This window comes from Anser brachyrhynchus, assembly GCF_964034855.1.
Source record: "Anser brachyrhynchus genome assembly, chromosome: 18".
Classification (NCBI taxonomy): Eukaryota; Metazoa; Chordata; class Aves; order Anseriformes; family Anatidae; genus Anser; species Anser brachyrhynchus.
In genome coordinates this window covers 10,935,865-10,954,266 of record NC_137711.1, presented here as the reverse complement: position 1 = coordinate 10,954,266, position 18,402 = coordinate 10,935,865, and the positions used below count along the sequence as shown (strand labels likewise).

General features: G+C 57.8%; 2 protein-coding genes across 4 annotated transcripts in view; one reads left to right on the top strand and one right to left on the bottom strand.

The window, feature by feature from the left end:
• The window catches only part of NTN1 (netrin 1), an 86,300-nt gene extending 72,454 nt beyond the window's left edge, over positions 1 to 13,846 (top strand). For both annotated transcript variants that reach the window (XM_080560266.1, XM_080560265.1), the window contains 2 exons: positions 3,040 to 3,114; positions 10,305 to 13,846. In XM_080560266.1, the coding sequence (XP_080416392.1) occupies positions 3,040 to 3,114; positions 10,305 to 10,633 (404 nt within the window). In that variant the 3' untranslated portion in view covers positions 10,634 to 13,846. The remainder of the gene's footprint in view (positions 1 to 3,039; positions 3,115 to 10,304) is intronic.
• A 2,543-nt stretch (positions 13,847 to 16,389) lies between these two features.
• STX8 (syntaxin 8) overlaps positions 16,390 to 18,402 on the bottom strand; it is a 102,477-nt gene continuing 100,464 nt past the window's right edge. For both annotated transcript variants that reach the window (XM_080560267.1, XM_080560268.1), the window contains one exon: positions 16,390 to 17,487. In XM_080560267.1, the coding sequence (XP_080416393.1) occupies positions 17,420 to 17,487 (68 nt within the window). In that variant the 3' untranslated portion in view covers positions 16,390 to 17,419. The remainder of the gene's footprint in view (positions 17,488 to 18,402) is intronic.

Genomic DNA, 18,402 nt, shown 5'->3' with positions numbered 1-18,402 from the left:
TTGAAAAAACATATATATAATCAAGAATTAAATGTAGAAGAGAGGTGCTTTGGTTCCCAAAGTCACTGCCGAAGCATTTATATCTGGCTGTGCATTGCGTTTGCATCGCTGAAACAGGGTTTTGCACAGAAGTACTTGTGCCGTGCAGGAAGGAGAGGACTGGGAGCAGGAGGGTGCCTGGATCACAGTGCACCAGTTCTCCCGCACCAAGGTGCTGGGGCTGTCCCAGTCCCCCAGACACAGGTTAGGAGGGACTTGGAGAGGCATCGGGGTCCCAGAAAAGCCCTGGGACTCTGTAGGCTTGAAGCAGGGAAGGATTTGGGGACAAGTCCTGCAGGAGTCTCGTGTAACAAGTGCATCCCACATACAGGTGCATGGGTTGCCACAGGAGCACGTGCAGCCCTCCAGCCACAGGCACATCACGCCTCTCCTCCCCTCGTAGCAGCCCCCCCCTGCCCCAGCCTCTGCTGTCCCCTTCCACCAGGGGACCGGCTGCTCTGCCGGCAGGTCCCCAGCTGCCGAGATGTCCCCTGATAGCAACAGCAAGTCTTGGCCAGGGGCTAGGACGGGATGACCTGCAGCACCCCCTCCATGCACCCACCCTGAGCAAGCAGTGAGCATGCAGTATCACCCCCACCTGCAGCACTGCTGGGGACACAAACTGGAGGCTTCACTTAAATGTTCAGTTTGGTCCCAGAGAGGCCCTGGGGAGCTGCACATGGCCCAGGAGGCAGGAGCAGCTCCCACGGGGAGGCAATGAAGCGGGACAGATCCCCGACCCTAGGGGAGTCACGCTGATCTGCACCAGCTGGCTCTGGCCACAGCAAGCTCAATTTAAAGCAGCCTGTGGGGTTGGGTGAAGGGGAAGGAGAAAGGCAGAGCAGGGCTGGTGCCAGCAAGAGCACGTTCAGGGCTCTGCTGGCACTGGGTGGTTTCACCCATTTTGGGGAGGTGTTGTGTGGGTCTGCATCCTTGGACAGAGTGGGAATGTTGTGGTGGGAGCACACAGATGGGGGAGCTCAGGTGTGGCTGGGGATGCCTCCATGGGAAGAGGCTGCTGAAAAGGTTTGGGGTTGTTCAGCTCCTGGCCGCTGTCCCTGCCCTGGTCCCTCTCTCTGCAGAGCTGTACTGCGCTGTCCCCTTCTGCGATGCAGCAGGAGGGACGAATGTTTATAGAGCCGCACCATATCTGTGCCTGAGGAGAATCAGGCTCTTGTCCTTGTGATTACCATGGCCACGATGCTCCGACTGCACTGGCTGCCCTGCGAAGCCGCCCTGTGGCCGGTCACCCGTCCGTCCTTGCTCAGCCTGCAAGGGAAAGGCTCACGGGTTGTTAGGCTGTGGCACTCACATTTATTTCCTTTATTGTCTTTTTTTTTTTATGTTTATGGCTGGGGGCACCTTGCCAGTGAGCTGGGTCGGGAACAGTTCTGTTCCCTGGGCCCGGTGACACCAGGCAGCCATGGCCCACAGCAGCACCCTGACAGGCAGGCATGGCTAGGGCCTTGTTAGCAAATCCCCAACCCCTCAGCTGCGGTGTTGATGAAATACCCATTCCGTATCTTATGCAATAGCCAATATCCATGTATATCACTGAGAAGTGCTACAGCTGCTACAGCCGTGCTGCCACCTCCGGCTCCGTGCCTCAGCTTCCCCTCCCAGCCTGTTTCATATCAGCTCTTGGACCTGCCTCTTGCTTGTGCTCCTGCAGGACAGGAGGAATGGGGCCCTGAGCTCTGCTGGGCCTGGGTGCGTGCAGCCCGGTGTGACACAGCCGTGCGGTGGGGGGCACACGGGGGGACACTGCACGGCTCCTCCCTGGGGCTGCGGATCGCGGCCTGCTGGAGGACAGCCTTGGGGAGCTCAGGGCGTTGTATGGGCCTGGTTCTGGCACAGCTGACGTGGTGTGGGGCACAGTGGGTATGTCCTGCACCCACTGCCCATGGGGTGCCAGCCCTGCCCCACTGACAGCACCTGTCCTGCTCACCGAGCCTTGGGGCTGCTTGGTGGCATCTCAGCAGGGTCCCATGCCACATGCAGTGGCAGTGGAGAAGCCACATGTAGTCAGGAGAGGTGGAGGCACCCGAGCACCATTGCTGTCCCACTGGGGCCAATGTGTCCCACTTTCCCCTGACCATAGGCTTTGCCCTAGTGCTGGGGACCTGCCTGCAGCACCCATGGGTGGCCAGGAGCCACGGGTTGCACACAGACAGCACGTCCACTGGCCAGCCATGATGCTGGGGCCTACTCTGTCATGTCACATCCCCTGTCACCACGCCTTCGCCAGGCCACGGTGCCACTGGGTCATCACCACCGCGATGCTGCCCAACCTCGCCCCGTGCCAAGCAGTGCCCCGGGGGTCCCTGTGCCTCCGTGGCCGCGTGGCCCGGGTCCAGGCCGCGGTGCCAGCTCCCGCCGGGCCGCCCGCGCACAGCCATCGTGTCACAGCGGTGGGGCCCATTGGGAGCAGAGTGTTCCTACTGGGGCATTTTATTTGCACACTTCACTAGAGTGGACACCAAAAGGCTTTGCTAATGCTTCATGGGCTGCTAATTTCCTCTCTGACCCGCATTGTCAGAGGGTGACCCCAGCCCGAATCTCTCGGCAATGAATGCCAAAGGCTGACACCGGCCTGGGTTAGGGGTGACAATGGGGCCTCTGTGGGCTCCGGGCAGGCTCCGGCACGGAGCTGGAGAACAGGGGGAATTTGTGTGGCTCTCAAAAGCCCTGGGTGGCACAATAAGGGAGGCCCCAGGGTCTCCCAGGAAGACAGAGGCGGCCGGGGAAGCCAGGCTGGGGGAGGCGCGGAGGACGCTGCCTTTGTGAGCAGCTTTCTTTAGAAAGGAAGGGTTTTCTCAAAGCCCCCTTAGACAACCCAACGGGGGCCTGGCAGATGGATATCACAGGCACGCTGCACATTCACCGCAGGCTGCTGCTTTGAGCCACCCCCCCCCCCCTTCTCTCCCCCAGCCTTTTCTTCATTTTAAGGCTAATTTGTTTTGTTAATGTTTTCTTGCCCTCCCCCTCTCTCCCCTGCAGACTGTGACTCATACTGCAAAGCCTCCAAGGGGAAGCTGAAGATCAACATGAAGAAGTACTGCAAGAAAGACTACGGTGAGTTGCCCTCGCCGAGCACTTGTGTACCCGTCCCGGCCCCTTCCCGGGCTGTGGCACTTAGGGGTTTGCCTCTGGTTGGGTCTGGAGACGAAGCCCTGGCTGGGGGCGCTCAGCGGAGCAGTGCCTTGCATGTGAAACCCTTGGCCCCACACAGGTGTTGGGACAGCCCCAAGCCACAGGCCAGGCATCTTCACCCCCAGGTGTCTGCAGGGCTACGGCGATGCCCAGCCCTGTTCTCCTGGCTCATTGCCAGTGGGGTCGGCCCAAGTGCTCACCGGTGGCTCCGTGGAGGAGGTGGTCAGGGTGGCCCCGGCCAGATGACCCCTCCCCATCCCCAGCACTGGAAACGGGGCCCACCTGGAAAAATTGGAGAAGAGGAATATATGCTATATATGTATATACATGTGTATATAAGTGTGGGTGTGCAGCTATCCCTATAGATATTATTTTCCCCAAGCTACAATGCAAAAAGCCCCACCCATCAGCATCACAGAGCCCTGCAGTGCAGGTTCCTTTTCGCTCCCCAGGCATGCTCACGGCAGCAGCTCGGCATGCAGGGGGAGCGGTGGTGCCAGCAGAACAAATTCCCTTTCATCGGCCTCCACACGCCTTCCTTAGGTGAGCCCCTGCCCTCAGGGATGCCCCGGGGGCTCCCCAAGAACTGGGGCAAGACACTGGGCTTGGAGGCAAATATCTGAATCCCGTGCCAGGAGTGATGCTCAGCACGACTCTGTTACAGGCATTGGGTTGCTCACAGGTGGATTCCCTGCTGGCTGATAGGCAAAACCATGTTTCCCACACGTGGCACTGGCACTATTTTATTTCCTCACCCAGCTCCTCCAGTGTCCTGCAGGGGCTGAGCTTACACTGGTGTGTTTGCAGCCATTTGGCTGGAGGACATTTGCAGGGAGTGAGTCTGTCTTTGCTGGGCTGATTCAAATAAGCCACGGGTGTTTGGATGAGGAAAAGAGGTAAATGCATCAAACTGGAGCCACATTTCCCACCCGAGCTGTGTTGGCTCTCCTGCGCTTGGGTGAAAGGTTGTGATGGTTTTGTTTGTGACTGTAAGGTGGGCTCTGGGCTTCAGCAGCCCCATGAGACCTGGGGAGAGGAAGGCATCTCAGGAGCCTATATGGGTTATGAGAAAACCCACAGAGCAGCGCATAGGAAGAAGAGTGCTGGAAAGGGGCTTTCTGGTGCCTGTTATCAAGCAGCAATGCTGCTTCAGAAGGAAAAATGGACAAAGCTGCCTGCCTGGGGGAGTGGGTGCAAGGTGGGGACACTGGGATGATCCCAAACAGGAGATGGCCACAACAGATTCCCTTTTTCCAGAACAGAGAGCAAAGCTGCAGTCTGGCCAGGGAGGGGATGTGTGATGCTGCAGGGTAGGTGATGCCACAGGATAAATAATCCTGCAGGATAGGTGATGCCATGGGATAAACAATGGTACGGGATAAGCAATGCTGCAGGTTAGGCAATGCTATGGGATGACTGATGTTATGGGATGATTGATGCTATGGGATAAGCGATGTTGCAGGATAAATGATGCCATGGGATAAGCGATGCTCTGGAATAGGAGATGCTACAGGATGAGCAATGCTGCAGGGTAGGCAATGCTAGGGGATAAGAGATGCTATGGGCTAAGCGATGCCGTGGGATAAGCGATGCTATGGGACAATCGATGCTGCAGGATAAGTGATGCTATGGGATAAGCAGTGCTTCAGGGTACGCAATGGTATGGGATGACTGATGCTATGGGATAAGCGATGCCATGGGATGTGTGATGCTGCAGGATAAGTGATGCTGCGGCACAGCCCCTGTGCTGTGCCTGTAGCCATGCCTTTGGCAGAGCCAGGAGGGAAGAAAGGGTTGAAAAGGTGCACAAGGGGGGATAATAAAGACTTTCTGACTGACACCCCAGCAGGAAGCCAATTAGGAGGCTCTTTTCCTCACCGTTACGCCAGCGTCGCCACGCTGAATGTCCTAAAAGGCCCTAATTAGCTTGAACAGAGTTACTTCTCCCGCAGGCTCAATCGGGAAGCTATCATCCGCCCGGAGCTCCTCAATGGGGCTTTTTAGCTCCCTCGTTCATTCAGGGATTCAAAGGGGATATTTTCCCTTATTTATTTTTCTTATCTGTTTGTTTTTGGTATTGTTGCTTTTTTCTTTTTTTCTTTTTCTTTTTTTTAAATTGGGCTCTTTCCCGCAAGATCAATTCGGTGCAAATATTTGGAGTGAAACAGTACATGGAGAGGGCAGGCTGGGAGATTTCGGGGAGGGGGGGACAGACAACAGCAGAAACAGAAAATCCCTGTCTGGGTTTATTTGGGCTGCCTGGCAGAGCGCAGGGGTCGCTCGGCTCCCAAGGAGCTGGGGGCAGGGGGTTGTTGCTCTGGGCAGTAAAAATCAGCCCAGCAGAGAGCTGGGGGAGCGGGGAGCATCGCTGTGCACCGTGGCTGTGCCCCTCTGCAGCACAGCTTTGCTGCAGGGGGATGGAGATGTTCCCCCATGACCCCAAAGCACTTTTATTTCTGCTCTGGAAAGGGGATTATTTTTATTAGAAAAGGTGATTGGCACTGCCGCCTGCGGCCCCTCTGCTGCTGGGTGTCTGTCGGGAGCATCCCTCGCTCGCTCAGTGCCTCTGCTTCTAGCCCCGTCTGGGGGTCTTTCCCCCTGCCCAGGCTCTGTGGTTAATCCCAGCCAGGTGGGAGGCTGCGGTAAGCAAACCCAGCCCTTTTTAATCCCAATATCCCCCCACTCCGATCCCCGGACCCCTTTACTTCTGTGGGGCCACATCCTGCACCATCGATGCCAGGGCGTTTCGCTGGGCAGCGGCTCCCTGCCCGGGGGTGGTGGGCGCACATCCTGGGCTGAAAGGTGAGCTCATCTGCTCGCTTCGCCCTTTCTTGGAAAAAAATCCTTCCTTTCGTGGAGACTCCACTTAGTCACCCCCTTTGTCAGAGGCAACTTGGCAGGGGCCGGTGGAAAAAAGCAGAATGTGTTTTCAAAAGGCAGCTCCGAAATGAAACGCGGGGGGAAACCCGAGTCCGTGTAAAAAACCCACAGCGGGGGATGCGCTGAGCTGGCTGCCCCCAGCTTGCAGCCCGGTAAGGGATGGATCCCCCGACCCTGGTGTGATGGAGAAGGGCTGGGACATCCTGCCCCAAAACCGCATCCCTGGGCTCGGCCGCGGCCCCGCAGGAGGGGAACGCACCCGGCTGGGATTAAGGGTCATAAATCTCCAATATTAAACCGGTAGGAAATTGGCAACCGGAGCAGGCAAAGCGCAGTGCCGCGTGCCAAATAAATTGAAAAATAATAAAAAAATAGCACTTTGCTCCAGTGAGGGAGGACCCAGTGCTTTCCATCCCCAAACTGCCATCCCTGCGCTCCCTCAGGCTCTGCCCTGGCTCAGCAGCGCTCCCGGTCACTGGCGGCTCTGCCAGGCTCCAGCTCATGGGGCTGTATGGGGGATGCTCTGGGTCTGCGTGTAGGATGCTCTGCCTGAGTGTAGGGTGCCCTGTGTCTGCATGTAGGATGCTCTGCCTGAGTGTAGGGTGCCCTGTGTCTGCATGTAGGATGCTCTGGGTTTGTCCACATAGCCCAGTCCCAGGTCTGCTTTGGTAGGGCCAAGCCTGAAAGAAGGAAGTTTAAGATAAACCCTAAAAGTAAATTAAGAAAAAAAAAAAAAAAAAAAGAGATTTTTTTCCAGCCTCACTATTATTCTGCAATCTCATAATTTTGGTCCCCTGACTCATGGTCTCCAAATGCTCTGGGGGTGCTGCTTTTTCTTTCAGCCTTTATGTGGCTGTCCTCGGACATGCAGTTTCGACAGTCTGGGGTCAGTTTCCTAAATCATCGCCTCCTCCTCCCCCTGCTTCCATTGGCGGCAGCCGGTCCCTGGCGCTTTCTTGTGGCTGGCAGCTCCCGGCCAAGGCTCAAAGCCGCTGGGCAGCACCGGGGCTGGGGCTGAGCCGTGCTGGTGGCACTGCCCGGTGGCACTGGGACCCTCCTGCCCTGCCCGCAGCCCCAGGAACCTCAGGTGCCTTTTCTTGGAAAAGAAGCACGGCGCGGGGACAGCCTCCCGTGCACCATGCTGGGGAATGCGGTTTGCGAGGTGCCTCCCTGGTGGGATTTGCAGCTCAGCGTCGCTGCTGGCAATGGGGCAGAGCAGGGCTAAAGTTTGAGAGCCAGGCAGCTCCTCGCCCCCGGCACCTTCCCTGGGCTGCCCTGGCCTCGGAGGGCTCCCATGGCAGCGCTGCGAGCGCTGTTTGCCCGCCGCAGAGTGATGTGGGCAAAGCCAAGCGAGCGGAGAGCATTGCTTAGGAGGGAGGCAGCAGGTGAAGGACAACCCCATGGGCCGAAGCCAGCCTCAGGGTGCTGAGCCCCGCAGATGCCTAAATCCCATGGGATTTTCCAGGGGGAGGGATGGAGCCAGCCTAGGAGCTGCCAAACCTCCTCCTGGCATCTCCAACATCCCTTGGGAGATGATGGAGTCCCCATCCTCCAAAACCCCCAGGCAATTCACCCCGAGCTTCAGCTCTGAGAACACCGAGGCTTCTCCAGGGGTGCTGCAAACCCCTGAGCCCACGGGGTCAGACCCAAACCCACCCAGGCTGCAGCTCCCGGCCCGGCAGAGCTCAGCTGTCCTGAAGGCAGCAGCTCGAGGGCTCCAGCTCCGGGCAAGCCGCGTGTCCTAGAGGCAGAGTTTGAGGGCATAAAACTTGCTGTCAGGGAACGCAGCTGCGGCGCTGCCAGCCAAGCCATCACCTAAGCTTTCACTCCTTCCACTTCATTAATAAAGGGGGAAAAAAAAAAAAAGACGGGGCCCTGACATCAAAAAAATACAGACTGTGTATGTTAGAGCGGAGTTTCCTGTAACCACCTCTCTCCGGTTCCTTTTCATTCATTTTCTCCATTTTGTCAGTGTGGACCCAGGCAGGTCAAAGGTTTAAGCTTTTTTGGAAAGATTTGTTTCCAAAAAATAAAAATTGGCTAATCTTCACATTTTGTTACCTTCACACCAGACTGGGAAATACATGGTCAGAGCTCAGGGTTGTTTTCTTTCTTCTCTTTTTTTTTTTTTTTTTTTTTTAATGAAAGCATCTGGCGTCCATGACATGCTCTGAAAGAAAAAAAAAATATATATATATTTTGCAATGTGTTAAAAAGCATTGCTGGGCTGCGCAGCCCTGCAGCCCCCCTGCCTTTCCTAGCTGGAAATCAGTCTGTACGCTGCGGCTTTAGAGCAAGGGGGATGCTGACCTGCAGCTGATCTGTGGGTGCAAAATTCATGTGTCAACAAGGCAAATCTCAGATTTTTGCACGTTTTTGTCTTTTTATTTTCTTTTTTTTTCTTTTTCTTTTCTTTTTTTTCTGTTTTGTTGAGCTTGTTTCCCCCTATGGCAATTTTTGCCCTCGGGACTGCACCTACCTGGGATGGGGTCAGTTTCTGGGAGAGGTGGGCAGAGGGGCTGAGACTGTGCCAGGGATGGAAGGGAGGCGGAAAAAAGAGGAAAGGCTCAAAGGTTGGGTCAAAAAGCGTTTTGTGGTTGGACTAGAGAGGAACAGGGAAAATGCAGCGGGGCTGCGCCTCCCGCACACGCCAGCCCCAGCGGTGCCACCTCCCCCCCCGGCTCCCGGCCAGCGCTGGAGCCTCGGCCGGCGGTGTCCCCTCCGTCCCCGCTGCTCCCGGTCCCCCTCGCCTCACAATTTGTGAATAAACGCGAGGGCTGTGTAGCCGCTGCCCGGTGATGATGCCATTTTCCTGGACGCCAACGCTGAGCGAGGAGACACGCGTTTAACCCCGCCGGAGGCAGCGGCCGGAGGTTTGTGGGCAGCTGCAGGAGGCTGCACACCGGGAGCTGCCTCCGGCCTTGCGCCTCCTCTTCCTCACCAGCGGTGGGGCCAAGCACCCCGCTGGCCTCATGGGGACACACGTCCCCGTCCTTCCCTGCGGCTGGGACCCCGGTCTGCAGAACCTGCGTGTTTATGGGCGGCAGCGCGGCTGCAAGCACGTGGGAGGCATGGACATGGCCAGCAGGGATGGAGGAGGAAGAGGAGGAGGAGGAAGGCTGGCAGAGGTCACCCCAGCCTGCTCAGGACCACCAGGGCTGCAGCCTGGGTCTGCCCCATGGGACAAAACTGCACTGGCTCCGGGGGCTTCTGAAATCAGCCCCGATCTCACCCTTGAGCACTTTGCTCTCAGCTCTGTGTGAGCAGGAGGCAGCACCCACCACCGCCCCAGCTCTGCAGTACCGTGGTGGCTGACACCCGGAGAGCCCTCTCCTGCCTCGGTCAGGACGTTGTCACCTCGGTGTGTGGCTCCCATGGGGATGCCGGTGGCCGGAGGGATGCAGTAACGCAGGGTGTGCCTCGGAAAGGAGCAAGGCAGGGAGCGGAGAGGGGCTGGGAACTCGCTCCTGCTTCCCTTCGCCGAGTGCTTGGAGACAGGGGCCAGTCCCCACGCACTGCTCCGGGTCTTGGCTACTCCGCTCTTAAAAGCAGGGGCTGCCTTAGGGGCCTGGGGCAGACGCATTGAGTTGTCCTGTGGCTGGGAAGGGAAGCGGAGGGGCTGGAGAGGTCACGCAGAAACCTGTGGCCAGATGGGGATTGGTCTGGGTCTGCTCCAGCCTGGAGCTATCCCTGGGGTTGGTGCTCGTCCCTTTTTCTGTGCTTGTTGCTTCAAGGGAAGAGGCAGAGTCTGGCAAACATGAATACACCTAATTCCGAAAGAGTTTTTTTGATGGCTTAAAGACTTTGCAGGTGCCGGGGAAGATGGTGGAGGCACCACTGCACGAGCGGCCCTGGGGAAACCACTCCATCCGTGTGTGCTTTGTGGCCACGTCCTGCTGGCCCCTGGCACCTCTCTAGGACATGAGCAGGAGAAAGAGGCCCCTGCCGTGGACAGGGCAGCTCCCGGACTCCCCTCTCCAGCCTCTATGGTCCATAGGGCAATCGTGTGCCTGTTTGGGGGGACCCAGGGGCCTTGCTCCTGGTGGCTGCGGCCCCTCTGCCACCAGTACTGGCTGCTGCTGCCCTTGGTGAACCTCCAAAGCCAGAGGTTGTCTGCACGCTCCCCGTTGGTCGCTCCCTTTTCCTCTCACATGCCGTTAGGTAGGACTCTGAATTCACTCTCTTCCCACCGGCACGAGCTGTAACATCTTTTCCTCTCTTTTTTTCTCCAGCTGTCCAGATCCACATCCTGAAAGCGGAAAAAAATGCCGACTGGTGGAAGTTCACGGTCAACATCATCTCCGTCTACAAACAAGGCAGCAACCGGATACGGCGCGGAGACCAGACCCTGTGGATCCACTCCAAGGACATAGCCTGCAAGTGCCCCAAAATCAAGCCCATGAAGAAGTACCTGCTGCTGGGCAACAACGAGGACTCTCCCGACCAGAGCGGCATCATTGCGGACAAAACCAGCCTGGTGATCCAGTGGCGGGATACGTGGGCCCGGCGGCTCAGGAAGTTCCAGCAGCGGGAGAAGAAGGGCAAGTGTAAGAAAGCCTAAAGGAGGAGAAGGCGATGGAGCGCGCGAGAGTGAGAGTCTGAGTGTGCATGCTGCTTTGTGTCGGGCTGGGGCGGGCAGGGCCGGCGCGGGGGAAAGCTGCGGCACCGTGTGCGCTGGGGGGCACGGCCGTGCCAGGCGGGCGCCTCACATCCCAGGATAAAAAAGGAAAAAAAAAATACACAACAAACCACCAACGGCAAAATCACAGACATGGCAGTTTAACACCACCGTGAGAGGAGGGGGGACGCGGGTGTGCGGCGCTGCTGATGCTGCCCCTTGGCTGGAGGATCCGGAGACACCGAACCGCTTACAGCTGCTGACACCGGCTGCGGCCAAAGCCCAGGCTGGGAACACCGAGGCTGCAAGAATCAAATCAACAACGCTGGAAATGAGTCCCCCTCCCCAGAATACACACAGCGAGCTGAGATTGAACCTAAGAAGAACCTAAGAAGAACCTAAGCAGAGGCTCAGTGCTGAGGACCAGCCGGTGCGGGTTGTGCCAGGGCTCCTCGGCCACGATGCTCCCCCATGGAGGACCCGGGGCAGGACAAGGTCTCCGCGTGCTGATCCCACAGCACCGGGTCAGCCTCCCACAGGCACCGAGCGAGCACCACCTGAGGTAGCGACTGCCACTCGGGTGGCCTGGTCCCCTCCTGGCCACAGGTTCCCACTCAAGGAGTTCATAACCCAAGGAAACACACAGAAAAAAAAAACAAAAGAAAAAAGGAAAAAAAAAAAAGGAAAATTGGCATCCCATAGGTGCTCTGAAAAACCTCACCCCAGTGTAACCGCAGTCTCCAGCCACGGCCACCCCGATACCTTCATGGGCTTGGCCCTTCCTGCTGCCGCCCTCAGGCACACGCTGGGAGCAGAGCCCCCGGCTGGCAGCGGCTGGGCTCCAGCCTCAGCCACCCCCCGAAAGCACCGCGGCGCTGCCCCCGCTCCCTCGGGAGCAGCCTGCTGCCCCTGGCAGGTGCCCCCTGGGGACGCAGGGAGGCAGGACCGCGGGTGCCAAGGCTTTGCCTGCCCCGCGGGACCGGGGGGCAAGGTCTGGCCCACCGCAGCTCCCCGGGTTGCTCTTCCCCTTCCGCCGGGGTGAGAGGAGCTGATCGGCCCAGAGGGAATGGTGTTCCCAACCTAATCTCTGATGTCTGAAGCCAGGCAGTGGCCGCATCGTCTCCATCTCCCACCCCAGGGGCACCCGTCCTGGGGCAGGGTGTGGGCAGATGGGGTGCTGAGCCGCTCAGCACCCAGCCGGAGCCCCTGTGGCAGCAAGAGCCGGGGTGGAAAGGCGGGGAGGGCAGGCCAGGTACCTGGAGGGGAAGCAAACATTCAAGTTGCTCCGAAAAGCAAAACCTCCCTGATATTTTTCCTTTTAGGAAACTTGGAAACATCCATTTTATGACATTTTCCAGTGGTTTTGCCTTGTTTTATAGCAATTGACAATATTTATATAATGACATAAACTACCATAAAGCGAGGCAGCCATGTAAATAGGTGTAAAGGGGAGGGCTCCCAGGGAAGCCCCGGCCAGAGCCACGTGCTGGAGCCACGGCAGGGAGGGCGCGAGCTCCGCAGAGCCCCCCCAGCCGCACGGCCCTGTAGAAATGAATTGGGGTACCAGGAAATTTGGGGGCACCAAGCGACCCACCCTACCAAGCCACAGCTGCCCCCCCTGACTCCAGGCAGACTCGGTCTTCTTCACTTCAGGGCTCAAGGACAGCCAGCAGATTTGCAGCCGAGGGAACCCAAGCCACGAAGAAAGACAAAATCTGAGCTTCAGTGTCCAAACGGAGGCCTAAAGCCCCAAAGCGGGACCAGATGCTCCCCTCCAGCCGGCATCGGGGGATGCCCGGGGCAGCCTGGTCCCCGTTTAGCCAGGACGAGCCGCAGGTGACCCCGTTGCTCCCAACAGCCCCAAAGCAGCAGGATCCAGCCCCAGATTTCTTCTTCACCCGCAGAGTGGGAAGGTGAGGCCAGGGGACTCGGGGCTGCCCATGCCGCACACCCCGCGCTCCCTCAGCCCCTTCCCAAGCCCGGCGAGTGCTGGGTGCCCCCCAGCACCCCCCTGGGGACGAGCCCCGGCCCTTTCACTGACGCTGGTGTTCGGGAGGCAGTGGGATTAACGCCGCCCGCCCGCTGCCTGCCGAGCCCAGCAGATCGGGAACGGGGCTTGCACAGGGCGAGAGCAGCTCGGGGACCCCAAGCCCCCGTCCCCATCCCCCTGCCAGCCCGCTCCGAGGTGGCTGCAGGAGTTCTGCGCTCACCAACAGGAGCGGAGGCGCTCCAGCCATGCTCCCAGTAAGCCCGACCTGCGGCAGCAGCTGGTACAACTGGCGCGCTTCCCCTCGGGATGCCCCAATTTCGGGGCGTCTGGGGATGCAGCTGCTCCCCGCAGCCTCCCCCGCTCCACAACACATCCCGGGGGGGGGGGACCTCTGGTCGTCACCCAGCGGGGAGCAGATCTCACCCCTAAGCATCACCGCCTCGGCCAGGGGAGCAGCAGTCGGGGCGGGCAACAAGGAAACCCCATCATAACCCCCAGGAACCGCAGCCCCCACCCACTGCCTGCCCTGCGCGCCCCACGCCTCGGTCCCCGTGAACCGCCCCCGTCCCACGGCCAAGGAGGTGACAAAGAGCCGGGGGGACACGAGCAGGGGCTGGGACAGGGCAAAGGGGCTGCGGCGCCTTCAGCGCGAGATCGGAAAGCAGCTGAAATGCCAAAACAATCATCACTCGGCGGTAGCACCCGACAGGAGTCGTTTCGTCTCGTTTTTGTTCGTCTCGTCGTGTCTGTCCCCCCCGCACACCCGCTCCTCTCCGGTCACACAGACCTGTCACAAAACCTGTGTTCGTTGTTGTTTTTTTTTTTTTTTTGGTTTTGGTTTTGTTTTGTTTTGTTTTTTTTTGGTTATTTCTGTTAATATCTTGAATTGTAAATGTTGTTTAGTTATGACCATTGCATACGGCTTTGGGCGATGTTTCTTTACAATGCATACTAATATATTATGGTTATTATATATGAATATATTTAATGACACGTGAAAAAAGTTGTGGATTTTCTTATTGTTTTTCTGAATTATTTCTTTTTTTTTTTTCTTTGTCTGTTTCGTTAGATTGGCTGTAATTGAACCCGAAAGAGCTTGTAACTGTTCAGCACCCACGCGGTAGAACTAAAGTCAGAACCAGTTGAATAAACTCTTGTAAACCGTACCCATCTCCGCGCACCTCTGCTTCCTCCCGCCCCAAGGGGCCCCGCTCTGCGCAGGGGCTGCTGACACCCCCCCGGCACCCCCAGCACCCCCCGGGGACAGCAGGGGTGCCGCGGGCTCACCGGACACATGGGACCGGGTCCCTGGGGGTGCCTTTGGGTGCTGACACCTGCGGGACCCCCGTCCAGCACCAGGAGCAGGATCGAGGGCCAAGTGTGGGGATCGGGACTTGGACAGAGCTACGGGGGGGCTGCCAGCCCGCGGGCCGTGCTTGGGGCCCCCCTTTGCTCCCCCAGCAAAGGGATTTCGAGCCCCAGCAGCCGGAGTGCGGGCAGAGGGAGGGCGCAGAGGGAGCGAGGCAGCAAAATGCTTCCAGAGAGAAAAACACGGGCAAAAGGTGCTGCAAACAGCAGAGGGGTCAGCCCGCGTGACCCACGCTCTCAGTGTCTCCGATAATTTATTAATTCGAAAACATCTCCGAGGTCAGAAATCTCAGATCTTTATTGCAGGGACAAATGGGTCAGCAGTGCCCCCACCTCTGCCCCGGGGCTCTCGGGGGCTTTGCAGAGGAGCAAATGGATTTCCCAGCCCTGGCCGGCGATCCCCAGGGCTCAGCCTGGTCCCCGGCGAGGGGCGCGCTTGCGGCATCTGCAGTGGGGCGCTCGGTGCAGCCCCAGAAACGAGGGCACCCAAAAAGGCTCCGGGGTGCGACCGCAGCACCCGCTGCACCCCACGGGCACGGTGCAGCCCCGTGTGCCACCCGCCCCGTGCTGGGACCCCGGGGCAGGGGGGTGACAGCAGGGCGGTGACAACGCGACAGAGCCCCACGACCCAACCCCACTGGCTCCGGGGCCGCCGCGAGCTGCTCCGGTGTTTTAACCTTCCTTCTTCTTTTGTGGAGCTGGGAGACAGAAAAGCGCTCCACACTCAGCAGAGCGCTGCCAAATCCACTTCTTTTTAATAAAGCTCCTCACCCACATGACACGTTAAATGTTACCTAAAGGGCAAACCTAAGAATCCCTTTGTTAGACGCTTCAGCAGAGCAATCCTCGCGTTCCCACCTTTCCCATGCACCAACAGAAAAATGTGTTTGAGGACAAAACGGGCCAGAAAACATCTTTTTTAAAGCCTCTGTCGGCTCAAAGTCACTGTCCCATTGATCAGGATGAATTACGCATCCATTCTGCCCGTCCTGGGAGTTTAAACAAAGCCTTAATTGTCTCTGTAAAGTGCAGATTTAATCAGAAAGCCAAGTCGGTGGGCTCATCCCGGACCCCAGCCGGGCAGGTTTGGCACCCAGCTCCCCCCTCGCCAGCGCCGCGGGAGTGCATGGGTGCTGGAGACGTCTCCAAAGCTCCCTGTTGTTCCCTTCCAGCTGGGGCAGCCTTGCTTAAAGCTCCATTTCTACTGAGATCAAGCAATAAACTAATCAAAAACCTGTTGTGTCCTTTTGAAAACCACAAGAAAGTAAAACTGTTTTTTTTTCCATCCCTCCTTTGAAGGTTGTAATACGAAGCATCTTTGCAAGGGAAAACAAGCAAAACAGAACAACCTGGACTGGACTTCTAAAGGATTTAAAGGATTTTCTCCAGCAAAGCACATGGAGATGTGTGAGGGACTCTGCTCCTTCGCACTAACAGGCACCGCTTTGGAATTTCACTTTGCAGGCAGAACACGTTGTCCGCTGTTATCCACCACGAAGCCCAAGCCCAAATTTCCACCTGTGTGCAGAGCACAGGATGCCAGCAGAGCACACCCGGCCTTGCCCCAAGACTGGGAATCCTGCTGGGGGTGCGGGTCTCCCCGGCAGCCCCTCACTCAGGAGGGGATTTTTGAAGCCCCCCGGCCCGTGCCAGGCGGCACAACTGCAGCTTCTGGGCTGTTCCCCGCAGAGCTCCGAGCTCCACCTGCCCCGTGCTGGTCCCCGGAGCACAGGAAGGAAAGGGCAAAGTGCTGGGGCTTTTCAGCCCCCGGGGACAGTCCCTACCCGTTAGCAACAGACAGGCATTTGGTGGGTGCTCGGCAGCTCTGTGAAACCGCTGCCTGCTTCCAGCAGAACCACCGCACGCTGTCCTTTCCCGGGTCGGATCCTGGAGCCTCAGCTCCAGCTGCAAGGATTTAATGAGAGCAGTTCTGCGCTCGGACCTGCAGATCTGCACACACTTCCCAAGGGGTCAGTGCCCGAGCCCCAGCCAAAGGATGGGGAAACCGAGCACGGAAGAAGGGAATGGCTTTGTGCCCCGGGGGGCTGCACAGTGCCAGCCCCGCGTGCCCCCTCCCAGCACAGCGCTGCACCCGCGGGCACCTCTGGGTGCGGAGGGGAGGGCGGCAGGGATAGCTCGGAGCCCCCAGAGCACGTCTCCCACCGCCGTGGGTGAGGACCCAGGGCTGGCAGTCATTACAGAGCCGCAGGACATGTGTGTCGAGATACACAGAGCCACTTCTTTCCTTTTCAGAACCGGCTCTGAGGTGCTGGAAGTGTGAGTGAACTCACTCGCCCGTAACACGAGGTGACAGGAAACGTTAAAACGCCAGGCAGATGAATTGTATATAAATGGATCAGCTTTTATTCAACAGTTATTGCTTGCTCTATCAATTCTGAAATCAAATTGGCGCATGTAACAAAATAATGATTTTTTTGGCCAGAAGTGAGCATTCAATACTTCTTTTTCATTAGTTTTTAATAGGCGATCCTTCCCTTCAGTATTAACAGTGTGTGTAAAGTTATAAAAGAAAGAGGCAGATCTCAGTTGCTGAAATTAGTACGTTAATACCAGCACATCTCCTGTGGTCAGGCAGAGGCTGCCCCGAGCAAGGCAGAGCACGTGGAGAGCGCTCCTTCCCCATGAGCACATTTTGGGCAAGGTTTTCCACGCTTACGCACCTGGTTGTGTTAAAGCCCCGCCGCTGTTTACATTTCTATCTGCAGAGATCAACACCGATAATTCCCCCCCAGCGGCCAAAGGCTGACTCACTCGTGGCCATTTCGGAGCAGCTCATCTGGGTTCCTGCGCTCGGGAGCAGCGCTTCCCCGCAGGGCTACGCCTGCCCTCATCCTCCCCATCCCACTGCGAGCTACATGCATGCATTCCCTAAAACACGTATGCCTTGAAAAACAGTAAAGAGTTTTCAGTCTGGAGAAAGGTATCAGAAAGCACGGGAGCCACTGGTGTCCTCCCCAACCTCACCTTCGCAGCTGGCAGCATGTCAAAGCCCCGGGACAAGTGGCCGCTCAGCAGAGCAGCTGAGGGCCAGGCGGGGAGCGTGCCAGCATCATCGCCTGCTTAGACGCAGAGGCAGTGGGAAGTGTACCTCTAGCACAGCCAGCTGCATCCTCCCAGAACGTGAAATCAAGGTAGGCAGAGAGTCCTTTCCAAGTTCAAACCCTCCAAACCAGGCAGCGCTCTTCAGCTGTGCACCGAACGAAGGAACGGATGTCTGCCGGACACAGCTTCATTCTAACACTGTGGAGTTTATTGAAAACACATAAGGGCTTTGCACAAAGTTGGTCTCTTCTGTGGAGTCGTCCATGCTCAGCTGGTGAGCAGCAGCTCGAATGGGCCCCACATTCGCCTTATTTTGTTGGCCAGACAGCAACCACAGCAATTGCAATCAGCAGCAACACAATTACCACCAGCATTCCTGGAAAAGATGAAACAACACGTTAAGGTTGCTGCCTTCATCTTTTACAATTGGTCTTTTGCAATTAAACTCTTCCTCCGAGTCCTGCTCCTCCTCCCAGCTGAGACAGATTTTCCCCCCTGCTCACCGCATGAGAGCCCCTCCTCACCGCCCCGCCAGACCCTCGCACGCCGATCACCTGCACCACGGCCCGAACCCAACAGCCCCGCTGGCAGGGCAGCTCCTTCCCTAACTGACCCTCCGAATTCAGTTTTAGCTGCGCCTGCAGAATATCTTCCTACTTCGACATCTGCCTTGCAAAAATTAAGGGGCAGGTTTAACGCGCTGCAAGAACAGCGAAGCTTTTCTAGAATCCCCCTCCACCATCCCACTGGGGAAAGGATTATTCAGAAGGAAACCCAAATTGCATCAGGAAATTGTTTCCAATACAAACTACTCCCACATTCAGACAGAACGATTTGCACGGCAGGAGCAGCGCGTTTGGGGATGCGTGTACCTGGCTTCGGGAAACGAACACCAAGCAGCACGTAGGGAGCCCGGCGGTGCTCTGCCCCAGCTCTGGGTGCCCAGCCCTCCGGGCTGATACGCTAACGACTAGTTCGATCTCACAAATGTGCACGGCTATTTATTAGCTCAGGCGCCCCGCACCGCTCTGCGGAAGGATGGCATGAAGAGGGGCGCGTTACCAGCACAGCAGAGTCACACAGGCGGGCTCTCCGCAGCCCCAGCGCTGCGCCACGCAGAGCCGCTCGGTGCCGGCGGCACGGGGCACGCCGCCTGGACGCTGCCTTGTCGCAGCCGAGAGGAAAGCCCTTCTGGGCTGGAGGGGACAGGCGGAAACGCTCTCCTGAAAGCATACCGGGTGCCACCGCCTCCCAGGCACCAAGAGCCCCAAAAGTCAAGGCCTGGCACGGG